General features: G+C 47.5%; 1 protein-coding gene across 1 annotated transcript in view; it reads left to right on the forward strand.

Annotated features, from left to right (window-relative positions):
- ATP11C (ATPase, class VI, type 11C) overlaps nucleotides 1-21,916 on the forward strand; it is a gene marked incomplete at its 5' end in the record, with an annotated part of 40,986 nt that overhangs the window by 18,461 nt on the left and 609 nt on the right. The window contains 18 exons of the mRNA XM_009870564.1: nucleotides 393-590; nucleotides 2,560-2,721; nucleotides 2,917-3,074; nucleotides 3,944-4,015; nucleotides 4,905-4,978; nucleotides 5,660-5,763; nucleotides 6,365-6,546; nucleotides 7,064-7,327; nucleotides 7,676-7,850; nucleotides 8,525-8,627; nucleotides 9,707-9,852; nucleotides 10,211-10,270; nucleotides 11,323-11,450; nucleotides 13,882-14,017; nucleotides 15,723-15,788; nucleotides 16,609-16,712; nucleotides 18,133-18,286; nucleotides 21,044-21,139. Of these exons, the coding sequence (XP_009868866.1) occupies nucleotides 393-590; nucleotides 2,560-2,721; nucleotides 2,917-3,074; nucleotides 3,944-4,015; nucleotides 4,905-4,978; nucleotides 5,660-5,763; nucleotides 6,365-6,546; nucleotides 7,064-7,327; nucleotides 7,676-7,850; nucleotides 8,525-8,627; nucleotides 9,707-9,852; nucleotides 10,211-10,270; nucleotides 11,323-11,450; nucleotides 13,882-14,017; nucleotides 15,723-15,788; nucleotides 16,609-16,712; nucleotides 18,133-18,286; nucleotides 21,044-21,136 (2,379 nt within the window). The remainder of the gene's footprint in view (nucleotides 1-392; nucleotides 591-2,559; nucleotides 2,722-2,916; nucleotides 3,075-3,943; nucleotides 4,016-4,904; nucleotides 4,979-5,659; nucleotides 5,764-6,364; nucleotides 6,547-7,063; nucleotides 7,328-7,675; nucleotides 7,851-8,524; nucleotides 8,628-9,706; nucleotides 9,853-10,210; nucleotides 10,271-11,322; nucleotides 11,451-13,881; nucleotides 14,018-15,722; nucleotides 15,789-16,608; nucleotides 16,713-18,132; nucleotides 18,287-21,043; nucleotides 21,140-21,916) is intronic.

Raw genomic sequence — 21,916 nt, forward strand, 5'->3', positions numbered from 1 at the left:
TTACAGGACTTACTGCATCAGTTGTACCCTCGCCGTAGCTTGGCTGATCTCAAGCCACTCGCTCGTTGTTTCCAGTTACTTGAGATCAGAATGAGCCTTTAGCAGTTATATCCTCAAGAGGAACATATTGGATAAAACATTGTTTTGGTCACTATGAAGCGCTGAGATGTGCTCTTGTATTATACCCTCATAGATCTGTAGAAGACAGTGAGATTTTCTGTATCAAAGGAAAATTGAATTTGGCCCTGTATCTTGGCTGTATTTCAGGTGGTTTGTTTTTAATGTTTAACCTTAGAAGAAAACCTGTCTAAAACCCAGGAGGTGTTGCTGTAAACTGACCCTGAGTTTTGCCAGACAGGCACAGACCGTGTCATCTTCTCTTCCCATGGCAGGTCTTGCGGATGTTCACAGACTTCTTGTCTTTTATGGTCCTCTTCAACTTTATTATCCCGGTCTCCATGTACGTTACAGTAGAGATGCAGAAGTTCTTGGGTTCCTTCTTCATCTCTTGGGACAAGGAGATGTATGACGAAGAAATAAAAGAGGGAGCATTAGTGAACACCTCAGACCTGAATGAAGAACTCGGACAGGTCAGAACATGGAATCATAGAATTGTTTAGGTTGGAAAAGACCTTTAAGATCATTGAGTCCAACTGTTAACCTAGCACTGCCAACACCACCAGTAAATGGTGTCCCCGAGCACCTCATCTACATGTTTTTTAAATACCTCCAGGAATGGCTGCTCCACCATTTCCCTGGGCAGCCTGTTCCAATGTTTGACAACCTTTTTAGTGAAGAAATTTTTTCTAATACCTAATCTAAGCCTCCCCTGGTGCAACTTGAGGTCATTTCCTCTTGTCCTATCAGTTGTTACCTGGGAGAAGAGACTGACCCTCACCTCATTACAACCTCCTTCCAGGTAGTTGTAGAGCGCAAGGTCTCCCCTCAGCCTCCTCTTCTCCAGGCTGAACAACCCCAGTTCCCTCAGCTGCTCCTCATAAGATTTGTTCTCCAGACCCTTCACCAGCTTTGCTGCCCTTCTCTGGACACTCTCCAGCACCTCAGTGTCCTTGTTGTGAAGGGCCCAGAACACAGGATTCAAGGTGCTGCCTCACCAGTGCTGAGTACAGGGAGACAATCCCTTCCCTGGTCCCGCTGGCCACGCTATTCCTGATCCAGGCCAGGATGCCATCGGCCTTCTCAGCCACCTGGGCACACTGCTGGCTCGTCTGCAGCTGTTGACCAACAGCCCCAGGTCTTTTTCTGCCAGGCAGTTTTCCAGCCACTGTTCCCCGAGCCTGTCATTGTTCCCCGAGCCTGTAGCGCTGCCGGGGGTTGTTGTGACCCAAGGACAGGACCCAACACTTGGCCCTCTTGAACCTCACACAGTTGGTCTCAGCCCATCGATCCAGCCTGTCCAGGTCCCTCTGTAGATCCATCCTACCCTCCACCAGATCAACACTCCCACCCAGCTTCATGGCATTTGCAAACTTACCGACAGAGCACTTGGTTCCCTCGCCCAGGTCATTGATAAAGATGTTTAATAGCAGAACTGGCCCAAATCCTGAGCCCTGGGGAACACTGCTTGTGACCGGCTGCCAACTGGATTTCACTCCATTCACCACCGCTCTTTGGGCCCAGCCATCCAGCCAGTTTTTGACCTAGCAGCTCTTTAAACATGTTCTCTTTGCGTCTGCTTAGATAAAAATGTGGACAAAAATATACTCCCTGCTAGGACCCCTTGTTGTGGCAGTCCTTCGTGGTCCCCTCAGGGCAGAGCTTCAGCTGGTTTGGTGGCACTTTGCATTTAATATGATTCCACTCACTCTGAGAAACAGATAAGGTTATAAATAGTGCATGAAAGAGCAGGAATTGGGTCATGCCGATTGTTTCCATATTGGGGAATATCAGGCGCAGTGCTCTCTGCATGTCAGGGTGGGTTTTTTTCACCACTTCAATTAAAAATTAAAAATCCTCTGTCTCTTCGAGGATTAACGAGAATGTCTGCTCAGTCATCTCTCAGGGTGTGCAGTGCACATGCAGCCACAGCTCAAGCTTCACTTTCTTGACTGTGTCGGGAGAGACCAAGTCGGGGGTATGTGTAGCGTCTCCTGCTTTTTGTTTTGTTTTAAAAAATATATTACCTAATATAAATACAGCACCAAGATGAAAATCCCCAGAGGCAGCAGACCTGCAGCAGCAGCTATATGAGTGGTAGGAGCTAGAGCGAAGGACCCAATAAAGAAGATGAGGGGGAACAAGAAGATGGAAGCAGCTTTTAAGTCTTCAGGAGCTGCTTCCTGCCACCTGTGCGATGTGGTGAGAAACAGAGGTGCTCTGAGGAGCAGAGCAGTAGAATTACGCAGTGGTGTAACTCACGCAGAGCGCGTATGCCTTTTGTGGGGGGGCAGGTTAGAATAGCAGCAGAGTGCTCTCCAGTGCTGGCACAGACATGCTAAAATGCCCCAGCCCCTTTGGTTTTGGGAGGCTCCTTCCCTGGGGTGAGGGGTGGGAGGGGGGCAAGGGATGCAGCGAGGCAGCCTGCCTGCTCGCTTCTAGGTGGAGTACGTCTTCACGGACAAAACGGGGACCCTGACGGAGAACAGCATGGAGTTCATCGAATGCTGCATAGACGGGCACAAGTACAAAGACTGCCTTTCGGAGGTGGATGGCTTCTCTCAGACCGATGGACCCCTCAAATATTATGGCAAAGCAGAAAAGGTAAGAAATCTGCATGCTGATGGCTGTCGGGATCGTGTACACTTGGCCGGGTAAATACAGCAGAAGCTGGGAGGGGGTTGTTGTTTGGGTTTTTTGTTTTGAAACATGCATACACAAAAATCACAACCCAGTACCGCGAGGTGAACTTGGGCATGGGATCAAACTGGTAATGAGCCCTCCCTCCCTCCTGCCCAGAGCCGTGAGGAGCTGTTCCTGCGAGCCCTCTGCCTCTGCCACACCGTTCAGATCAAGGAAGCCGACCAGGTGGATGGGCTGATAGGACATCCAGAACGCAAATACAGTTATATCTCCTCTTCCCCAGATGAAATTGCTTTGGTCAAAGGCGCAGAAAAGTAAGGATATGAAAACATTGGGGTTTTAATTCTCTCTGGTGGGGGGGAGGTGAGGATTGTCTGAAGGCAATAGGGCCCTTTCCCCAGCCAAAGCTGGAGCTCTCTGGGAAGCACATTGTGATACCAGCCCTGTGAAACCACACCAGCCTGTGGCTTTAAATGAGCTCTCTGTGAAAGGGACGCTCTGCAAAGGGTCTGCCCTGAGCAGCTTCTTGGGAGGCCGTAGCTTACATTCACTGCTGAGAGCAGCTCCAAGGTGCTGCAGTGCTGCCGCGGTCAGGGGGTCCCCTGCTGGAGCCCCCGTGGCCACACGTTTTAATCCCCAAGAGATGGAGCCCAGTTCCCCTGGGCACGTTGCAGCCACGTTGCTTCCTTGGCACCCAGTGGCAAAATACCAGGATGGGTTACTTTTATGAATCCTGCTGGACATGCTCAGGGCCAAGTTGGATGGTGGGGCTTTGAGCAGCCCATGGCAGGGGGGTTGGAAATAGATGATCTTTAATATCCCCTCCAACTCAAACCGTTCCATGACTCCTTGCTGTTGCCAGCCTCTCAGTTTTAGACAGTGGCTGTTGCAGCTGTAGATATTTACTCATGGCTCGTAGGTCTGACAGAGACCCAGGGGATCACATCCAGAGGTGCTCAGCATCTGTGCACTGTGATTCCCAGCTCTCCAGGTCATGGAAGTGGTGCCAGAACATCATTGCTTGTGTGGAGCAAGCAAACATCCAGCCAGGATTTTTGAGCTCGGGCTCTCTAACTTCTCTGCTCTTCTCTACAGTACAGAAGGTGAAAGGAGAACGTTGTAAACGTATAATGTGTGCCAATGGGTGTTTTCAATGTTGTTCTGTCCTTTTGTTTATTGACAGGTATGGTTTCACTTTTCTAGGACTTGAAAATGATTTCATGAAAATACGAAACCAAAAGAATGAAACTGAAATGTAAGTGCTGCGGGGGCTGCCGAGGAACCGGGCTGCTGGTGTCGTGCCGGCTCCTGCCTGGCTCAGTTGAGTTCGGGCAGCGTGGCCAGCCTGGCAAGGTTAAAGCTGTTCCACGAGGCTGTCAGACCCTGCTGACCTGCCCAAAAGCTCCCGTCCTTTTCCAAAGTACTGCAAGATGCAGACTCCTGGGATTCGCAGGTCTGTTGCTGACCGTACGGACAGTGGCCTCGCAGCAGGATACTCTAAGCCTAAACTCCATGATATATCTCCCTTCCCTCTAACTTTCTTCACCTTCCAGGTTGAAAATAGTTAGATTTCACCCTGTGCTCACAGCTTGGGGGACATCTGAGAGTCACAGGCCTGATCCCAGCATTCCCTGAGAAACTGCCTTCTCAAGCAAGTTTCACTTCTTACTCCCCTTAGGGTAAAACTTTGTACTTAAATGCCAGAGTTGCTGTCACTGCCTGCTGGGCCACAGACCGGCCGGGGGCTCGGTGTGCTGCTAAACTCCGTGATATGTCTCCCTTCCCTCTAACTTTCTTCACCCTCCAGGTTTCACTTCTTACTCCCCTTAGGGTAAAACATTGTACTTAAATGCCAGAGTTGCTGTCACTGCCTGCTGGGCCACAGACCGGCCGGGGGCTCGGTGTGCTGCTGGCCACCCACACGCTCAGCCCCACAGTGCTCGGGGCAGCGCTGGAGTGGTGATTGCTTTTTTCCACTAGATTTTCTTGTGCAGTAGCTGTAAAAAGTACATTGCCCCGTGGGTGCTGCCAGTTGTAGGGTGTATTGATCTCTGCAGCTCGTTGTTAGTGATTTTCTGTCTCAAAACATTGTTTTTCTTTTACTGAGTCTAAGCTCCTTTTTTATTCTCTCTCTTTTTTTTAAGGTACCAGCTTCTCCATGTGTTGAACTTTGATCCTGTCCGTCGCCGTATGAGCGTCATTGTGAGAACCACCACAGGTACAGTTAAAATGCATTTCTGGACTCCTGTACACGTGTGCACAAAGATAAATCATGGCCTCTTTATCCCTGTAACCCAGAGGGGCTAAGCTGTTAGGTTTTCTAATTAAATTCTGTACTGTGTCTGGTTGGGATGGAGTTAGTTTTCTCCATAGCAGCTGTTGTTGACCAGCAGCAGATAAAGGGAGGGGACAGGGCTGGGGACAGTGACCCATGGAGAGCTCTCTGCTCGCCTTGTTCCAGCCTGGAGGTACACTTACAGTGGGGAAAAATGTGAGACCTTCCCCTGAGTGGGAGAGGTTTTCATGGGCATAGCAGACAAAAATCCAGAGGTTACCGTTCGTTTTCATATGTCAGCCCTGTGAGGTATGGGGTGCTAGTTTTACTCTCTCAGAAAAGGTTGCCAAGGCTTCAGAGTAGTTAAAAATAAACTGCTTTGTCCAGCCTTTTGGAGAAAACTTGCTCAGAGGCAGGTAGGGACACCCAGTGTGCCAGCCCGAGGTCAAACGAGATTTTGCACAGGTTTGTGTAAGGCTGCTTTTGGTAAGCAACTAGGGCTTTTAGCAGTTCCTTCTTTAGTACTGCCAGATTTCCTCCCTCTGCATCGTTTGCTGGCTATTGAAGCTGTTAAATCTTCCTACAGCTTGTGAATGTTATAAACTATTTATAATTTGCTTTTAGGAAAGTTACTTCTCTTCTGTAAAGGAGCAGACTCCTCTATTTTTCCAAGGGTGCAGCAAGAAGAAATCCAACAAACGAAAGTCCACGTGGACCGCAATGCTATGGTGAGCACCCAGATGGAATTTGGCTGGCTCCTGGGGTCAGGAAAACCTTACTCCAAAAATAGGGATGTGACCTTGCTGTGGAGGGAAGTGTTGAAAATCTGAGTGTCACTTCACATTGTTCTGAAGCCAGGCTTCTTTCCTTTTCTGTTTGGCTTCCACCTTTATTTGACTTTTGGTATACTTATATGGTCCCTGTCACAGTTGTGTCTAAGCATCAACCAAGCAAGTTAAAAATAGAAATAACAACAGCAGGCTGTTCTCTCTGTTGGGAGAAGTGTCTGGTCCCGGTTGTGGGGACACCCGGTCCCTGCTCTCGCTCTGAGATGCACACGCACAGCTCTGGTCCTTCTTGTGGTTTCTCTCTGCCGTATTACAGGCACACAGTAAGCATAAGCACAGCTACTCTGATGGGAGGAAATTACTGTAAAAACACAGAGAAATTGATCTTTTGGCTCAAGCCAACACGTCCTCATTGCCACCAGGGTCAGCACTGACGGAAAGCACTGGTGGCAAAAAGCACTAACCCTGAAGTGAGGAGCTGTAGAAAATCTGGGTTTCAGGGCACTTGTCCACTTCTATTTTCTTTGCCTCGCCCTACCAGGATGGCTACCGAACGCTCTGCGTGGCCTTCAAAGAACTCACTCAGAAGGAGTACGACAAGATCGACAGACAGCTTAATGAAGCTAAGATGGCTCTGCAGGACAGGGAGGAAAAGATGGCAAAGGTTTTTGAAGACGCAGAAGCAGACATGCACTTGATTGGGGCTACTGCTGTAGAAGACAGGTAAAGAGGTGACGACCATCAGTGACCCTGTGGTACCTGCAGCTCCTCCCTGACGTTGCATCATGGAACGCGAGCAGCCAGCCAGATGCTGGAACTGTCCAGAGCAATTAATTACTCTGTGGCACAACCCGTTACACGGTGCCCTGGTTGCTAAAATGGGCTGCTGTAGTAGGAATTAGGATTTATTAATGAAACTCCACACTTCTAGAGAGTGTATTAAGCACGCAGCTTTAATTTGCACATCAAAACAAATTCAGTTTCCTGTGTGGTTATAGTAACTGAATGTGTAAATTGAATTCTTACTCTTGACTCTTAGGTCTCGGAGTGTGAAGCAATGATTTTTTTAATATTTTGGCTGCAAAGAAAAATTTGGGATTGCTCACTTCTAATCCTTATGCCTGTGGCAGTGGGGGGAAAAGCAGCTTCTCTTGAGCTGGTATTTCCTACCTGCAAAATAAGGGCTGTATGGGTGAAGTGTGGGCCAACCTGAGCTGGGGTGTTTCCCCTGTGCTTGCAGGCTGCAGGAGCAGTCAGCGGAGACGATCGAAGCTCTGCATGCTGCCGGCATGAAGGTTTGGGTGCTGACGGGCGACAAGATGGAAACTGCCAAATCCACCTGCTATGCCTGCAGGCTCTTCCAGACTAGCACCGAGCTGCTGGAGCTGACGGCGAAAATGGTGGGTGAGAGTGAGAGGAAGGAGGATCGGCTCCATGAGCTGCTGATGGAGTACCATAAAAAGCTGATTCAGGACGTTCCCAAAAACCGGGGAGGCCTGAAAAGGTAAGCGAGCAGGAGGACCCTGCCCGTGTGTGTTCTGGATGCAGGTGCTCAGTTTGCAGAGGACTAAGGAGCGCGTTGTGGCCCTGGGGACTGGCTGCTTGCAGACACCAGAGCGAGCTCCTTCCGTTGGCTCGTCATCTCAAGTATTAGTTGATTTTGAACTTAACTACACAGTTCCCTTAGCAAAGGGCACACGTTAAATCCAAGCTTTTTCAGATTGTGAAGCCCCTCTGAAAGGGGTGGGAAGAAGAGTAATACAGAAACTTCTTTCTTTTCCACTAAGATGATACAATTGGCCAGATAGACTTTAAGTCAGATTTTATTTCCAATGTTTTCCTTGTATCCCAGAAGCTGGACACTGAGTCAAGAATACGGCCTGATTATAGATGGCTCAACGCTGTCACTGATACTCAACCCTTCTCAGGACTCCAGTTCTAGTAATTACAAAAACATATTTCTACAAATCTGCTTGAAGTGTACTGCGGTCCTCTGCTGCCGGATGGCTCCTTTGCAGAAAGCACAGGTATCTACTCCACTTGTAACCACCTGAAGCACACTGTGAGGTGGTGTGGTGCACTTTATTCCATCAGATGGGACTTGACCAGATTGTCTTAATCATCTAGGACTTCTCCAGGCTATTTGTAAGCCTCAGCTTCAGAATGTGGTAGAAACACACCAGTCTTCCAAACCTGAACTACAACCTCTGTTTAATATGCTCGCAGGAAGCCACAAACCCAAGGCCGTTAGAAATAAACAGACCCCCTCCTTGTTTGTTCTTTTTTTTCCTTTCCAAATTTGTCAAGTGGAGCCTGTGACTTCCTCACACCAGCTGATGGTGTCCAAGCCTGAGGAGCGGTGTGTTTCTGCTCCTTTTCCACAGGAGGGTTTCCTGAAACGCCCAGGAGGTCCCACCACTGGGAGAGAAGGGTCTGGCAGATGGAAAGGGTGGGATGCTGCTGCCTGGAGTTTGTTTTTAAATACTGTCCTTCAGTCCAGTGCAGCATGATCTTGGAGTTTACTCTGCTCGGTGACTGCAGAGGCTGTAGCAAGGGGTTTAATTAACCTGAATTCTGCAAGTGCTGCTGTTGAAGCCTGGCTGCTTGTCCTGGCAGGGCTCTTGCAAGGTGGGAGGGGTCTCTAGAGGCTTTTTAACTGCATTTTTGGTTTCTGCTGCTATCCTTTTTAAAAATCTTTTAGATTGTGCGAATGGTGAAGAACACAAAAGGGAGCCCGATAACCCTCTCCATAGGGGATGGCGCGAATGATGTCAGTATGATCTTGGAGGCGCATGTTGGAATAGGTGAGACCCCTGGTGACACCCATCTGACACCTAATAGCTCTCTGCTGGTGCGGGGGTTTGCTGTGCAGGCAGTCAGTGTTTCTGATTGTGTGTGGCTAAATCGATCCCAGTGAAAAGTGTGAAAAGCTGCTTTCTTTGGAGCCAGGATTTGACTCTAGATAAGTGCTTGGTGTCATGATATACTGCTCACTTTTGGTAGTACCACTCTCTTTAACAGTGATAAGCTGCAGTTTGTGTTCAAAAACACTATGGCCATATTCAAGGGGGAGGTGAAGGTTGCTTGCTGGTCAGAAAAAGACACAAAATAGGGAACTGATGAGTGTTCACTGGCAGTGCAATGACAATATCAGACTTCATGAGGACTAACTGGTCACAGGTGCAGGTAACTCAACACTGGGGACCTGCACACGTTTCCTGGAGGGCTGGCGCTCCGTTATGTTGTGTCTGTCCTGTTTGTATTGACTGACATCAAGCTGGAAACTATCCTCCTCACTGCAGATTGGCATCAGAGATACGGGAAATACTGGGGATTCTTTTAATACCACTAAAGAAGGGTCAATGGAAAAGAAAGGGCCACCTCTTTATTTGGGGCTGGTGGAAATGCCACAGTGCCCTCTAATGAATAGGGTCTCGGTGGAGTTCATTTGGACGTGGCTTTTGAATGATCAAAACTGTCTTTCTTGAGCTCGGCTCTGCGGGGATGCCTCGGGAGGCCGAACGTCTGCAACAAAACAACTAGGCTGTGGGAGATGTGGGCAAGCCCACAGGGGAAACCAATTCCTTATCTTTTATCAGGCTTGCTTAGCTGCTCTTTGCCGCACTCTCTTACGTCGGAACTCACACAGCGACCTAAATATAGCCTAAAAACTCCAGAGGCAGGCCTGAGAGTTGTGGAGCCAAAACCGCGACGAGTCTTGCAGCACAATAGTCTTATTTTCTCCTGGGGTACTGCAGAGGGAAACACCACCTTTGTCACACCTCGGGACACTGAGTGATGTGAAGGAGCCTGGTGGAGGGGAGCATCTTGTCCAGATTCCAGTCCCTTAGGGATTAACCCTTTGCCACGCTTCTGTCTCCAGGTATAAAAGGCAAGGAAGGACGACAAGCTTCCAGAAACAGCGATTACGCTGTGCCAAAGTTTAAACATTTAAGAAAGTTGCTACTAGCACATGGGCATTTATATTACGTGAGAATAGCACACCTTGTACAGTATTTCTTCTATAAGGTAAGGATGTGTGTGCAGCTTACGTATTTGTGTATTGTGGTTTTGACAATAGAAAAAAAATAGTATATGGGGAAAAAGAAAGGTATGGGATAGTCTGTAGCTTGTTTTCCTGTCCTGGAAGAGGCCATGTCTCTGCCACATACCTGTCAGTTGAAAATAGTGCTTACAGGGGAATGTGAACGTGGCTTTGTTCCAGCGTCTTGTGCAGACACTAACTGCTCATTTTGTGCTTGGTAGAAGCATTGAAGGAAAATATTGTAACAACAGACAGTAATATCTGGTAACAGAAAAAAATATTGGGGTTTAGACTGAGAAGGGAAGTGCTTCCCTGCTAACCATTTGTCTTTTGTTCCCCTAGAACCTTTGCTTCATTTTACCACAGTTTTTATACCAGTTCTTCTGTGGATTCTCACAGCAGGTAACCTCCAGTAACATGTCTGTAATGTCAGGATAAAAAGCAAGTAGCCTAATGAGGCTTTCTAGCAGAGACTTGACCTTTGGTGTCCTGTCCCTTCCACACCTCACTTTAGAAGACAGTAGAAACCAACCTCGTTGCTTAGTATTGTACCTGGAGCATAATATTTTTGAGACGCATAACTGAGAAGAAGAAATCTGCTTTCTTTCCTATCCATCACCTATAAATATGGATGATGCTTTCGTGAAGTAACGAGAGGGGTTGAGCTGGTTTTTCAGCACCTGATTTTGCTGTCTCTCCTTATCTTAAGAGAAAAAGTTTTCAAAGACTTGCTGATCTTTTCTCCTCTGCTGCATTTCTCTGCATTAAAGGTGCCTCTCAAGAGGAAGAACAGTTTGTTCTTTTATGACAGGCTTTAAAAAAAGGCACACGATGACACTCATCAGAGCCTTGCTTAGTCCAAGTGAGTGTCAGAGGGACAGATCCATGTGGTGGGTGGGTTCACATGCTTGGAGACAAGAGCTTTGGCTTTTACATCAACTATGGGACTTTTGTGTGTGGGCTCAAAAGTAATGGTGAGAAGAGTAAATGATAGGAGAGAATTTTCTGCTTGTTTTGGCAAAACCACTTGCTTCCTTTTTTTCATTAAAAAAAAGAAGCTGTAGTTCCTCTAAAACAGTCTAGTCTTTAGAGAGTCACGGGAGACACTGAGTATATTAATAGAAACAGCAGCGAAAGAGCACCTACAGAGAAGCTGTGACAAGGGCTATTTAATTATATTTTTCTGGAGAATGAGCTGCAGGTGAGACCAGCCAGTTCCAGAACTTTCTGGTGGTAGGAGTGGGGTCTCGGCCGTGCAGCCTGCAGGTGCCTTGACCCCCCGGCTTTACACAGAGCATGAACCACGTCAGATGAAACTGTCCTGTGTGACTGTGACAAAGGGATGACTTTGTAGGTTATATATGGAGGCAAGGGCTGGAAACTTTTAATCTCTTTGTGGGGAGATATCCCAAGTGGAATTTCTGTCTCATTTGACCCTTTCTTACTCTTTTAAGCCGCTGTACGATGCTGCTTATCTTACCATGTACAACATCTGCTTCACATCCCTACCTATCCTGGCGTACAGCCTCCTGGAGCAGCATATCAGCATTGACATGCTGACCTCAGATCCTCAGCTCTATATGTAAGTAACACTGCTGTGGGTAAGCCTCTGCAGAACTTGGTCATCTATGGTTCAAGTTTCATTGATGCATGAGTGGGAGCAGGTGTCCCTGTCTCATGTTGGGGATGGGGTCACCAGGAAATGCAGAAAAGGCTGTTTCTGTCCCTGCTGGCTCTGCTGTGTCCTATTTATGGTCTATTTCTACTTACTTATGCTCTCTAACAATATCTGGTCTAGCAGATTGCACTGCTCTGTCTCTGTACAGAAATAAACCGTAGGTGGAATTCTTCATCCATAAATAAAATCGTGCATCGAGCGTGGCCACACCGTTCATTCACGTTAGCTTTGAGCCAGGCAGCACGAGCCAAGCACGCGATCGATTGTGTAGTGGATGGAGGGGTGATGGAGCTTTCAGAAGAAAAACAGATCCATTCATTTACAGAAAGATGAGTGTTCCTGAAGCCCCGCTCAGGCAGGTAGTTTCTCTCTGGTCTAAATGGGTATCCTCCCCCAGGCTTCCCCTCCACAGGCCAGATCCCCATATTGGAGCCTATTCCAGGGAAACATTCTCAGAGTTTTCTGCCACGTTGCTCATGGAAAGCCTGGTTTAAGAGGAGGCTGTCTCTCTCTGCTTTGCTGGTTGCTTTCTCTCCTTACATGGTTGCAATGGGGAGAGGTTCTGACCTACAGACATTGAGATGCTTCCTGTCCTCCTCTCACCCCTGCACACGCGCTTGGGTGCAGCCCTTTGGCAAGTACTGAGGAAGATGCTTTTTTGAAGAAGCCCCCGTTCCTGTATCACCGTTGCCAATTCCCTTTCCTGGCAGTAAGCTCAGAGCCCAGCTGGCCCCTGTGACAAGAGGCTGGATTTGGGCTACTTTGGCCAGTGCCTTGTCACTGTCCTACGATGCTCCACGCTCAGGCTGAGAGTGATGCCTTTGCAGGTACAGCAAAGGGAATTGGCAGGTACCTAAAGAGTGTGTAAAAGTTGCTTTAGGTACAGAGAAATCAGCAAACACAGCAGGAGCTGTAAGGCTGGGGAAGGGATTTGGGCTGATTTGAAGGAAGTACTCAGATCCATGATTGATTAGATCTCTGTGCTTCTCTGCTCGTATGGCAAAACGCCGCCACGTGTATTTTTAAATAAATTGGTAATTGAATATTGTGCGGCACGGGCCGATAACAGCAGGCCCCTGTGGGATGCCTGATCTCCGGGGTCTGTCTGGTGAGGGCAGAGCAGGTTAACTGTGCGGGCAGATAGCTCGGTATTTGAATATTCATGACTCTGCCAGTGCTGCTGAACGCAGAACGGCTGCGCCTCTGCCTGCCTGCGAAGTGCTGAGCTGCTGCAGTGCAGATCCCTCGGCTGAGGCGCTGTGAAAAAGCCTGTTTACGATGAGCGCTGCAGGACATAAATCCAAATGTAAAACGGAGCTCACAGTGAGGATGCCGGTTGTATTTTCTTTCCTTCCTTTAAAACCCGCTTATAGCTTGGTTTATCCGTGCCGCTTGCTCATACCCAAACTGCGGTGTGTTTGTAGCGTTGTCGCTGCGTCTTCACGCGCAGGGTTCAAGAGGATTTTGTTTTGACAGCTGCAGTTATAGGAGCCCAACACCACACCGGTTTGCAAGGTGCCTCTTGCTGAAAATAGATGTTGCTGTAATAGGAGGAAAAATGAGGAAAGAATGGGGATTTTTGATTTTGCCATAACCATGATTTATTCTATATTTTTAAAGAAATCGATCTGAAATGATAACGATGCAAGAAATTTTTTTTTTTTTTTTTTAAATTCCCTCCTGCCCTGACAGCTTCTCTCCACTCCTGGGCTCTGCCCGTGGTGCATCCATTTGCTGCTGCTTCTGTGCCAGATCTCATGCTGTATTCAGCCAAGAGCCTCCTGCTACAACCCCCATGTTAAAAACACCCACCGTAGGATTCATGAGGTTATTTTCAGCCTGTGCAGAAAACCACCACTTCCAGAAATGGGACTCACAGAGCTGTTCTCAAAGAGGGAGTTTGTGCGTTCGACAAAAAGAGGGAAACACACCATAGATTGGCTGCGTCCCGTATGGCTGCTCTTAGCTTAGCCCTGGTGTTAAAATTGAGCAGTTAATGTCAGATGCTGTGGGCAGTGCTGGGACTGAGGGAGAGGCTCAGGACAGCGTTAGAACTCTGTGCTCTGCACTGGCTTGGATTTTAATCCAAATTACCGAGAGAAGGACAAAACAAGGCAATATGCTGGACCCCTTATGATTTCTCATGAGCAGCAGCTACATATGGGAAATGTTATTTATGTCCTGGATGCTGACAAGTGTTTAGTTTATGTGTTTTACCTCCTTGTCTTCTACAGCAAAGGCTTGCTCCAAAGCCTGTTGACTGTCTGGCTGCGAGGGGCTTTGCAGTGCCTCCTAAACGTGGCGGTGATGTTCTTGTCGTTCTGTCTCTTGGCAGGAAGGTTTCGGATAATGCGATGCTGCAGTGGAGGCCATTCCTGTACTGGACTTTTCTGGGCGCCTTTGAAGGACTCGTGTTTTTCTTTGGAGTTTATTTTCTTTTTCAAAATTCCTCGTTGGAAGATAATGGAAAGGTAACACCACCCAAAAAAAAAAAAAAAAGAAAAGAAAAAGGGAAAAGATGAGTGTTTCTTTTGTGCACTGTCTCTTTAATCTGCCTGGCGGGGAATATCCACACGCTTAATCTGTGCAGTGTGTCTCGAGTCTTGTCCAGCGGCGTAGCTTTGCTTATGGTGTGATTCTGCAGCAAATGCTTGAAATAAAACATTTTCCAAATCGCCATGGAAACAGGGCAGAGCTGGTTATACTCGCTAGGTAAAATAACTAGTCTCACACGGAGCTTTACTCCAACCTGGTGAGCGCTGCACCAGGGCAGGAGCAGTGTCCGTCCTCCCCACGTGTTCTGCCGCTTTACAAGCAGCTGAGTTTTGCCACCTGGATCGGGTGCTGCTTGTTGGCTCAGGCGTGGCGTGAGGCTGCTGGCGTGCGCTGCTCCTGCTCCGGGGCGCGATTGCAGCCGCCCTCCTCCCTGTGCGCTGGGGCAAGGCTGGTGCTCCCGGGGTTTCGCTGCCGGTTCCAAGCCAGCCTGTCGGAAGGAGCGAGCTGTGCTCCCTGCTCTCTGCTTGCTCGTGCCTCTTGTATCAGGACAAGCGCTTGCATCGCCGCGTGAGTGAGGTGAGGCAGCTGCTGCGGGTTAGTTTGCACAGAAAAGGGGAGAAAAGATTGAATTTAATATTTTTTTTCTTCCTGGGCTGTCTCAGGGCCCTTTCCCCCAAGCAGTACACAGCCTGTTATCAGGTCTCAGCTGATGGAAAACATGTTTACGTCATCACTTGTGACCCTTGAACATACCTTAGCTGTTTTTAGGGCTTGGAGAAAAGCTGATGAGATCCGTGTATCTATATGTATATGTTGTGTGAATGCAACATTTATTGGCCCCAGTTATACGTAGTCAAGCCCCTGTATTGTAGATTCAGTGCTTTTGTGTAGTTGTAGCCATCGTGGTTGCATTTGGGTAACACAGGAAGCACTGATATGTTCTGCAAATGCCTTCAGATGTCAAGTCTACATGGCACTAAAAAAAGATCTGTGGTTATGTCCTGTTTTGTAAACACTTATGCCTGTAAGAACTGCTACCAGCAATTGTTCATTATATCCATGTATGTTTGATTGACTTCTCGCTCCTATTGACTTTTTTTTTTTTGCATTTTTTGAAAACTTTTACATTTCACTTTCTGTTTTAATGTATGCATTCAGATCTTGACAGCCTTTGGTAAGCATCCCTCCCATTCATTGCCATCATTTGGATTATGTACAGTATCTGCTTTTCTTTGTCGTGCGTAGTCACTAGTATCCGCAAACCAAACCAGATGGAAAAAAATCCCCACTGGTGCCTTCTGCAAATGGGACTAAAACGAGCCGACGAGCAGAGGTGTTGCGAGAAAGCAGAAACTGAGTAAATTGCCAAGAAATCCTGAAAGACAGGTGGTGCAATGACTTGTATCCCAAATCGACATTGCTGTTAGTAGAAGGTTGTCCCTGTCACCGTCCCGGCTCTGGGTCACCCGTCCGTGTGGCGCTGCATGGCACGGGGTAGCGTAGCGGGCAGCCAGTTGTGCCCGGCGCCTCTCCCAGCATCGATCCCCCGTAGCAGTCGCTCCATCCTGCCCTTCCCCTCCGGTCCCTGCTTGCACTCCCCTGTCCTTGTCGTCGTTTCTGTGCCTCTCCCGAGGAGAGACGGGCCTTGAGGTACCTGTGACAGTGTAATGTGTTTTTCAGGTTTTTGGGAACTGGACTTTCGGGACGATTGTTTTCACCGTGCTGGTGTTCACCGTCACTCTGAAGGTGAGGACCTTCCTTTTTCAGTCACTCATGCCGTCATTTTCCCGTGCACGTGTCTGTGCTGTGAAATCGTGCACTAAGTGTGTTGAAGATGACGTGTCTATGAAGGTGTTTCCCACCACCCTTAAATCTTCTCTTCTTCTGTAGAGGCAGAACTTGCTTATTGAGCATTGACCTTTGTGCAGTCTGTGGTCTTTATTCCTGGGCTGTGCTGGTCTATAAGGTTTATATTTGAGTTAAATTATTTTCCTATTTTTTGCCCTCTTTTGAGAACTCCAGTTGGACTTTTCCCCACGCTTCACCCCTTGGCATTCAGCTCTAACAGGACAAGAGGTGCAGTAGAGGACTTGGGTTTGTCCACCTCATTTCAGATGTGGGTGAGCACCGCAGGGATAACAAAAGCACATTTGTCGAATAATAATAGCACATCTGCTTTGTTTCACAGCGCCTTCCAGAACCAACAGTTTGCATAAGACCTTCCAAAAGGTCTTTTATGTTTGGTTCAGGATAGCAGGTGGTGGCAGGAGACAATTACAGTCCCCGTTACCTTTAGACATTTCTTTCCTGTAGCATCAGTTGTTGCATCAAGTTCGTTCTATTAAAAGCTGTCGGTTACAGTTAGAAACTCACTGTTTCCCTGTTGACATTGTGCCAGTCGAGAGATATTGAAAATATTTTCCCTGGTGCGCTTATGGAGAGAGGTAGCTGTTTGAAGAACCTTCGACCTTACTGTGAAAGCAATCTGAAATTTCGTGTACATACAAATGCACTCTCCATCTAATGCCTGTTCTGTCTTGTCTTTTTTTTTTTCCCTTTGACACAGCTAGCATTAGATACCCGATTCTGGACGTGGATGAACCACTTTGTGATTTGGGGCTCCCTTGCCTTCTATGTGTTTTTCTCATTCTTTTGGGGAGGAGTCATTTGGCAAGTATCTTTTCTTCTTTTTGTGGTGCTTTCCTGGGGGGATGCCCAGCGTTGGCTTTGGCCTTGTTTGGGTTATCCTGAGATTTATGGACGGCAAAGCTCGTGCAGCCACGCTCCTTTTTCTGCCGGGAAGGGATGACAGCTCCGTCCAACGCCCACTAAAAGCTGCTCTTGCATGATGAGATGTTTTGGAGGAGCTCTGTCAGCTTACCAGAGGGATAGATCAAGTCTCTGGTCACCATCCAGGTGCTCGGTTTGCTTTTCTGCCCATGGGGTCATTTCTGGTGCTGAGGCCCTTGTCTTTATTGGGAGGTTTCGGGGTAAATATTTCAGGATCTGTTTGTGCCTGTAGGTAGGAAAGAAAGTGGAAAAAAATGACAGTGGAAAGAAACCTGATGATGCAGAAGGAGGGAACGGATGAGGCAGGTGCTGAGCAAGAGGACTTGGCACACTGGGGCAGATTAAGAGGGAAAAACAAGCAGGAGAAAGCTCAGATCCTGCTGCTGAAATGCTGGGTCTGAATAGGAGAAGAAATACTCATTGATTTGAGTGCAGTCAGGATTTTAGGTTTAATGTCTTGCAAAAGCAGGCAAGCAATAGTACGTAACAAATGTGATTAGTTTTCTGTTTCCTGGGCTGGAGTAGGCGTTCGTGTTGACATTTGCAGTATCTCTCATTTTATACCTTTGCTGGTGCTGTGGGTTACTGGCCAGATCCTTGATCCAGCAGGCTGCTGATAAAGATGTGGAACTGATTGAAATATTTTAACTGGGGGTCATGGGTTTGGTTCTCTCTTCAGCGTTCCTAACCAACAGATTGAGATCTGCGATCCAGCCAGGTCTTTATGCTGAAGTGTGTGAGTTTTCCACATAGCTCAATATTTCTGAGTTAGTGCTAAGCAACAGCTGCTTTTGGATCCTTGTCATCAGCTATTTAGGAGGCATTTTTTCAAGAGGTCTGTTGATTCCTCTTCGTCATCAGGGGAGGGAGGAAGAGGCAAATAACCCATTGGGACCGAGAGTGTCTGTATTCCCACCAGCAAAAGCAAACCAGAAAATATACCAAAGTCTAAAGTTGAAATAAAGTGATGTGGTTCTTGATAAGGTGCATAACTTTTAGCGATAGTAGCAAAATTGGTGATCGCAGTAAAATTGAAACCCCTCCCTATCCTGAAATGAAGTGGAAGATGCAAGATACATCATGTAAGTGACAGGTCGGTCCTCCAGGACTAGCACAGGGGAAGGCAGGAGATGCCTTGGGAGAAGGAAGGGAAGTGTGGTTTTGTGCAGTCTGTATTCATCTCCATCTGAAAGAGACGATGAGGCGTTACTGTGAATAGTTTGCTTCAATCTACCTTTAATTCTGACCCACGTGGGAAACTCATGCTAACCAGAATGTATTTGTATCCTTTCTTTTTCAGGCCTTTCTTGAAGCAGCAAAGAATGTATTTTGTATTTGCCCATATGCTGACTTCTGTTTCCACGTGGCTGGCAATAATTCTCCTGATCTTTATCAGCCTCTTCCCAGAAATTCTTCTAATAGTTTTAAAAAATATAAAAGAGAAAAATCATCAGGTAAGGAACAAGATGATGTATTGCACAGTATTTTTAGGAAGACCTCTCTTAAGCACCAGGTGAACCCGTAGCAGTCCCATGTACCACTCAGATCTTCAGGAGGGCTTTCTAGAGTCTCGTCTTGCTCTTACATATGCCAGAAATATCAAGAAGCTCATCTAAAAATACTGCCTAAATCTGTAGCAAGGAGAGACTCAAGCCGTGCCTTTCCTTAGTTGCCTTCACTGGATGGAAACCTGCTGTCTCTTGTGCTGTAACCCTTTTCCAACCTGAGCAGCAAACCCACCATGCTGTGTCCTATACAAAAAAAGCTACTTGTTTTTATGTCAGAGAATACACCCACGCCGTTCCCCTTGGGTATGTCCTCGTGTGCAGGGGGAACAGGGTCAGATCTTGTCACATCTGACCACCTCCTTTAATAACCGAGGGCTTGTGCTGTGGGGTCAGCCGGCAATATCTCACTCCCCTCGGAAGCGAACTGGTTTAACAGCTCCTGTACGTCTCCTTAGGTAGGGCACGGCCAAAGAGACGCAGACCAGCACTGCCAGCGCGGGGTCACCCCTTCCCACTGACACCCAGCAGCCCGAGTTTGGCCAGGGAGGCTCCCGAGTGGATGTCCTGCCAGCTGTGCCCCCGACCAGTGCCGTGGCACAGGGAGACTGGTGCCCAGCTGGTCTCTCCCTGTCCCGGGAAACTGGGATAGCTTTCTAAATACTGAGGTTTGCTTCTGTCTCGTGAGGTTTCAGCACTTTCCTCACCTGGGATGACTCGTTATCTTTTGTCCTTATTTAAAAATTATTACCTTGATTTGGAAAAAAAAATATATCCAATGAAATAGTGGCATAATATCAGTGAAGTAAAACATGAATCTGCAAGACAACCCTGCTCCCAAGCCATTCAAGTCGAAAGCCATTAAGGTGGTAAAAGAGGTATGGTTGGATTCTTTGAGGCTCCATGTAATTTCTTCCAGTTAAGTATGATTTAATGGTTTCTAGCTTGACACCCCTATGGAGTAGGCTGGAAGCAAGCTGCTCTCAGCTGTTGGTCATAGGACAGTTTTAAGACAGTGACCTGGAAGGGTGACCTGGGGGGTTCCAAGCTCCAGCTCAGCTCGCCTGAGCCGTGACCCATTTTTGCCTTCAGCTGTTGGCCAGAAGATCCGTTCCCCCATGCAATACTTGCTTTCAGGGGTGCTTTATATGCATTAAAAAAGGCTCGTGTGAAATCGTTTAACAAAGTGGCGACTGGGAAAGTCTCTTCATATGTGCATACCAAACTTAACCCCAGGCTGAGCCATATTGAAATGTACAGTTTGAGTAAGAGCTTGATAAAACACCTGAAGCAGACACCAGCTCCAGATGTCTGTTGGCAGTCACACACCAAAGCTGGTCACCTGATGCACCTAAGACCAGGTAGATGATTTCCAGTCAAGACCCTTGAAAAACAATACGGGGGGTTATTCCTAGGGTGCCTGAACCCCCAGCTTGGCAGTTCAGAGTCCTCTCTGGAAGGGGAGGGTGGTCTGAGGCCAGGTCGATGGGTGTTTGCCCTTGACATCCATAGGGCTGGGTTTCACCCTGACTTCCTTGTAACACAGCGTGCTGGCTCTGCTCAGTCTGTATGAAACTTTCTGCACTGGAAGTGGTTTTGGTTCTTTTGTTTGGTTTATTTTGTTTTTAACTGCAAAGCGCATTTGTGTTTTCCTTGGTTTCTGCCTTTCTCTTTCTTGTACTGCAAGTTTCTGTCTTTTGTGCTGTTGTGAACTAGGTAACGAAGCGCCTTCCTTCCTCAGGAACATCCACTATCTTCATGCTTTCTCAAACTTCCAGCAATCACAGCTTTTCTTGGAGTGAATAAGGTGATTTCCTTTCCGAGTCGCTATGTGTTGCTTGCTCTACTGCCTTATTTTTTTTTCTCCTTCTAACGCCTAACTCCTGAAAACACCTGTTTAGATGTGCTCACCCAGCAAAACCCTGCTTCTCCCATCCTCCTCTTGCTTTAATTTAAATCTTTTGCTTCAATATTTCATCTGTCTCTTCCCCTTCGGTCTCCTGCACGCCTCAGCTGGGTGAGCAGTCGGGATGTCAGCACAAGGTGGCCGCGGCCGACGCTGGTCGCACTCTCCTTCCCTGCTGTGGTTTTGTGTGTTAGTGGGCTGGATACACACCTCTCTAAAGCCTGGCAGGTGTTGCTCATCCTCTGGATGACCTGGCAAACAGCTGAGAGTTGTCTGATCTAGGAGGAGCTCCCCAAGCGTCCGTATTGCCCAGTCCGTCCCACTGTTGTTACTGGTTGTACAGGTGAATAACCCACTGAACTCAACCCTCCCAGCAAGGGGTCGCCTTGGACGTGCTGACTGTGGGGATGGTGGGGTAACCCCGCGTCAAAGTGCCTCGAGAGCCTGTCCCTAGAGTTTGGTTTCACTGTGGATCTCCAGTATTGCTCGCTATTTTAAAAATACCGGTTATGAGGAGACGAAGGATGGTTTCCTCCTCCCCGAAAGCACCCACGGCATAAACCCCCAAGCCTGAAGTTTCAGGACGCAGGGATCGTTCCTGAATACCCTCCGTGCCGCTCGTGCTGCAAATCCCAACCGGTATTAACTAATCCCCGTGTTGTTTAGGGAGTGTGTATTGCTGTGCCCCTTATAACATGACTTAGCTGTAAAAAAATCACGTGTCTGTCTTACATTGTTCGACCATTCAGCAGGGGCAGCAAGTCTTGTGTGCTCTAAGTCTCTTTGCCTCGCTGTTGCAGAGCAGCAGGAAGGCACCTGATTCATTGTCGGCCAGACCTTCTGTCACACCACTTCTTTTAAGGACATTCTCAGATGAGTCTAATGTGTTGTAACAGGTACCCTCGTCCGAAGGAGTTGGGATGGTTTTAAAAGGCATCAATTAACCAAGTGTAACCTCCCCAAATCAATTAAACAGTGGTTCTTGTAATCCTCTTGACTGTCGGTGTGGGGCACCTGTCCTTGTGGAATGGAGATGCAATGCTTGGGATGCATTTTAATTTGGAGATATCCTACCCATATGTGTACAAATCCTCCCAAACTGAAATATTTTGCAGTGTGTAAACAAATATTTCAATGTAAATGGTATTTTAGTCTGATGTTAACAGAAAATGTCACCTGAGAATGCAGTCAGTGATTTGCGCTGACAGTGGTAATAATCGCTAACCCTGATGTTTTCACAGTGAAGCATTTAATTCTCAGCTATTAAAATGATTCCAGTATTGCATCTGAATTATACCAAAATCTCTTTTTTTCCTAGGGTGCATGCTGTTCTCTCAGATAGAAATAAGTACCTCTTAATTCATCTGCATAGACTGAAACTAAATGTGTGTACTTGTCTGTGTATGTCAACATACAGTGGGGCAGGCGAGTCTCTGGGTCTGTACGTGTGTGCACATGCAGAGAACATCCTGGTACAAACTCGATTTTAAACACCGTAGTAAGCTGATAGCAGAATCAAAAAAAGTAAAAGTGCCCAACCGAGCTCACAATTTCACTTCTAGGGAGATATTGCATAGCTCCGTGTTAACATAGAAGTGCAGATTTTCTGCAGATGTCTCTTCTGTTTGTACCCACTTCTGAAGAAACGGGATTAATCAGAGTGGCAGGGGGGG

This window comes from Apaloderma vittatum, unplaced genomic scaffold (genome assembly GCF_000703405.1).
Source record: "Apaloderma vittatum isolate BGI_N311 unplaced genomic scaffold, ASM70340v1 scaffold26895, whole genome shotgun sequence".
NCBI lineage: Eukaryota > Metazoa > Chordata > Aves > Trogoniformes > Trogonidae > Apaloderma > Apaloderma vittatum.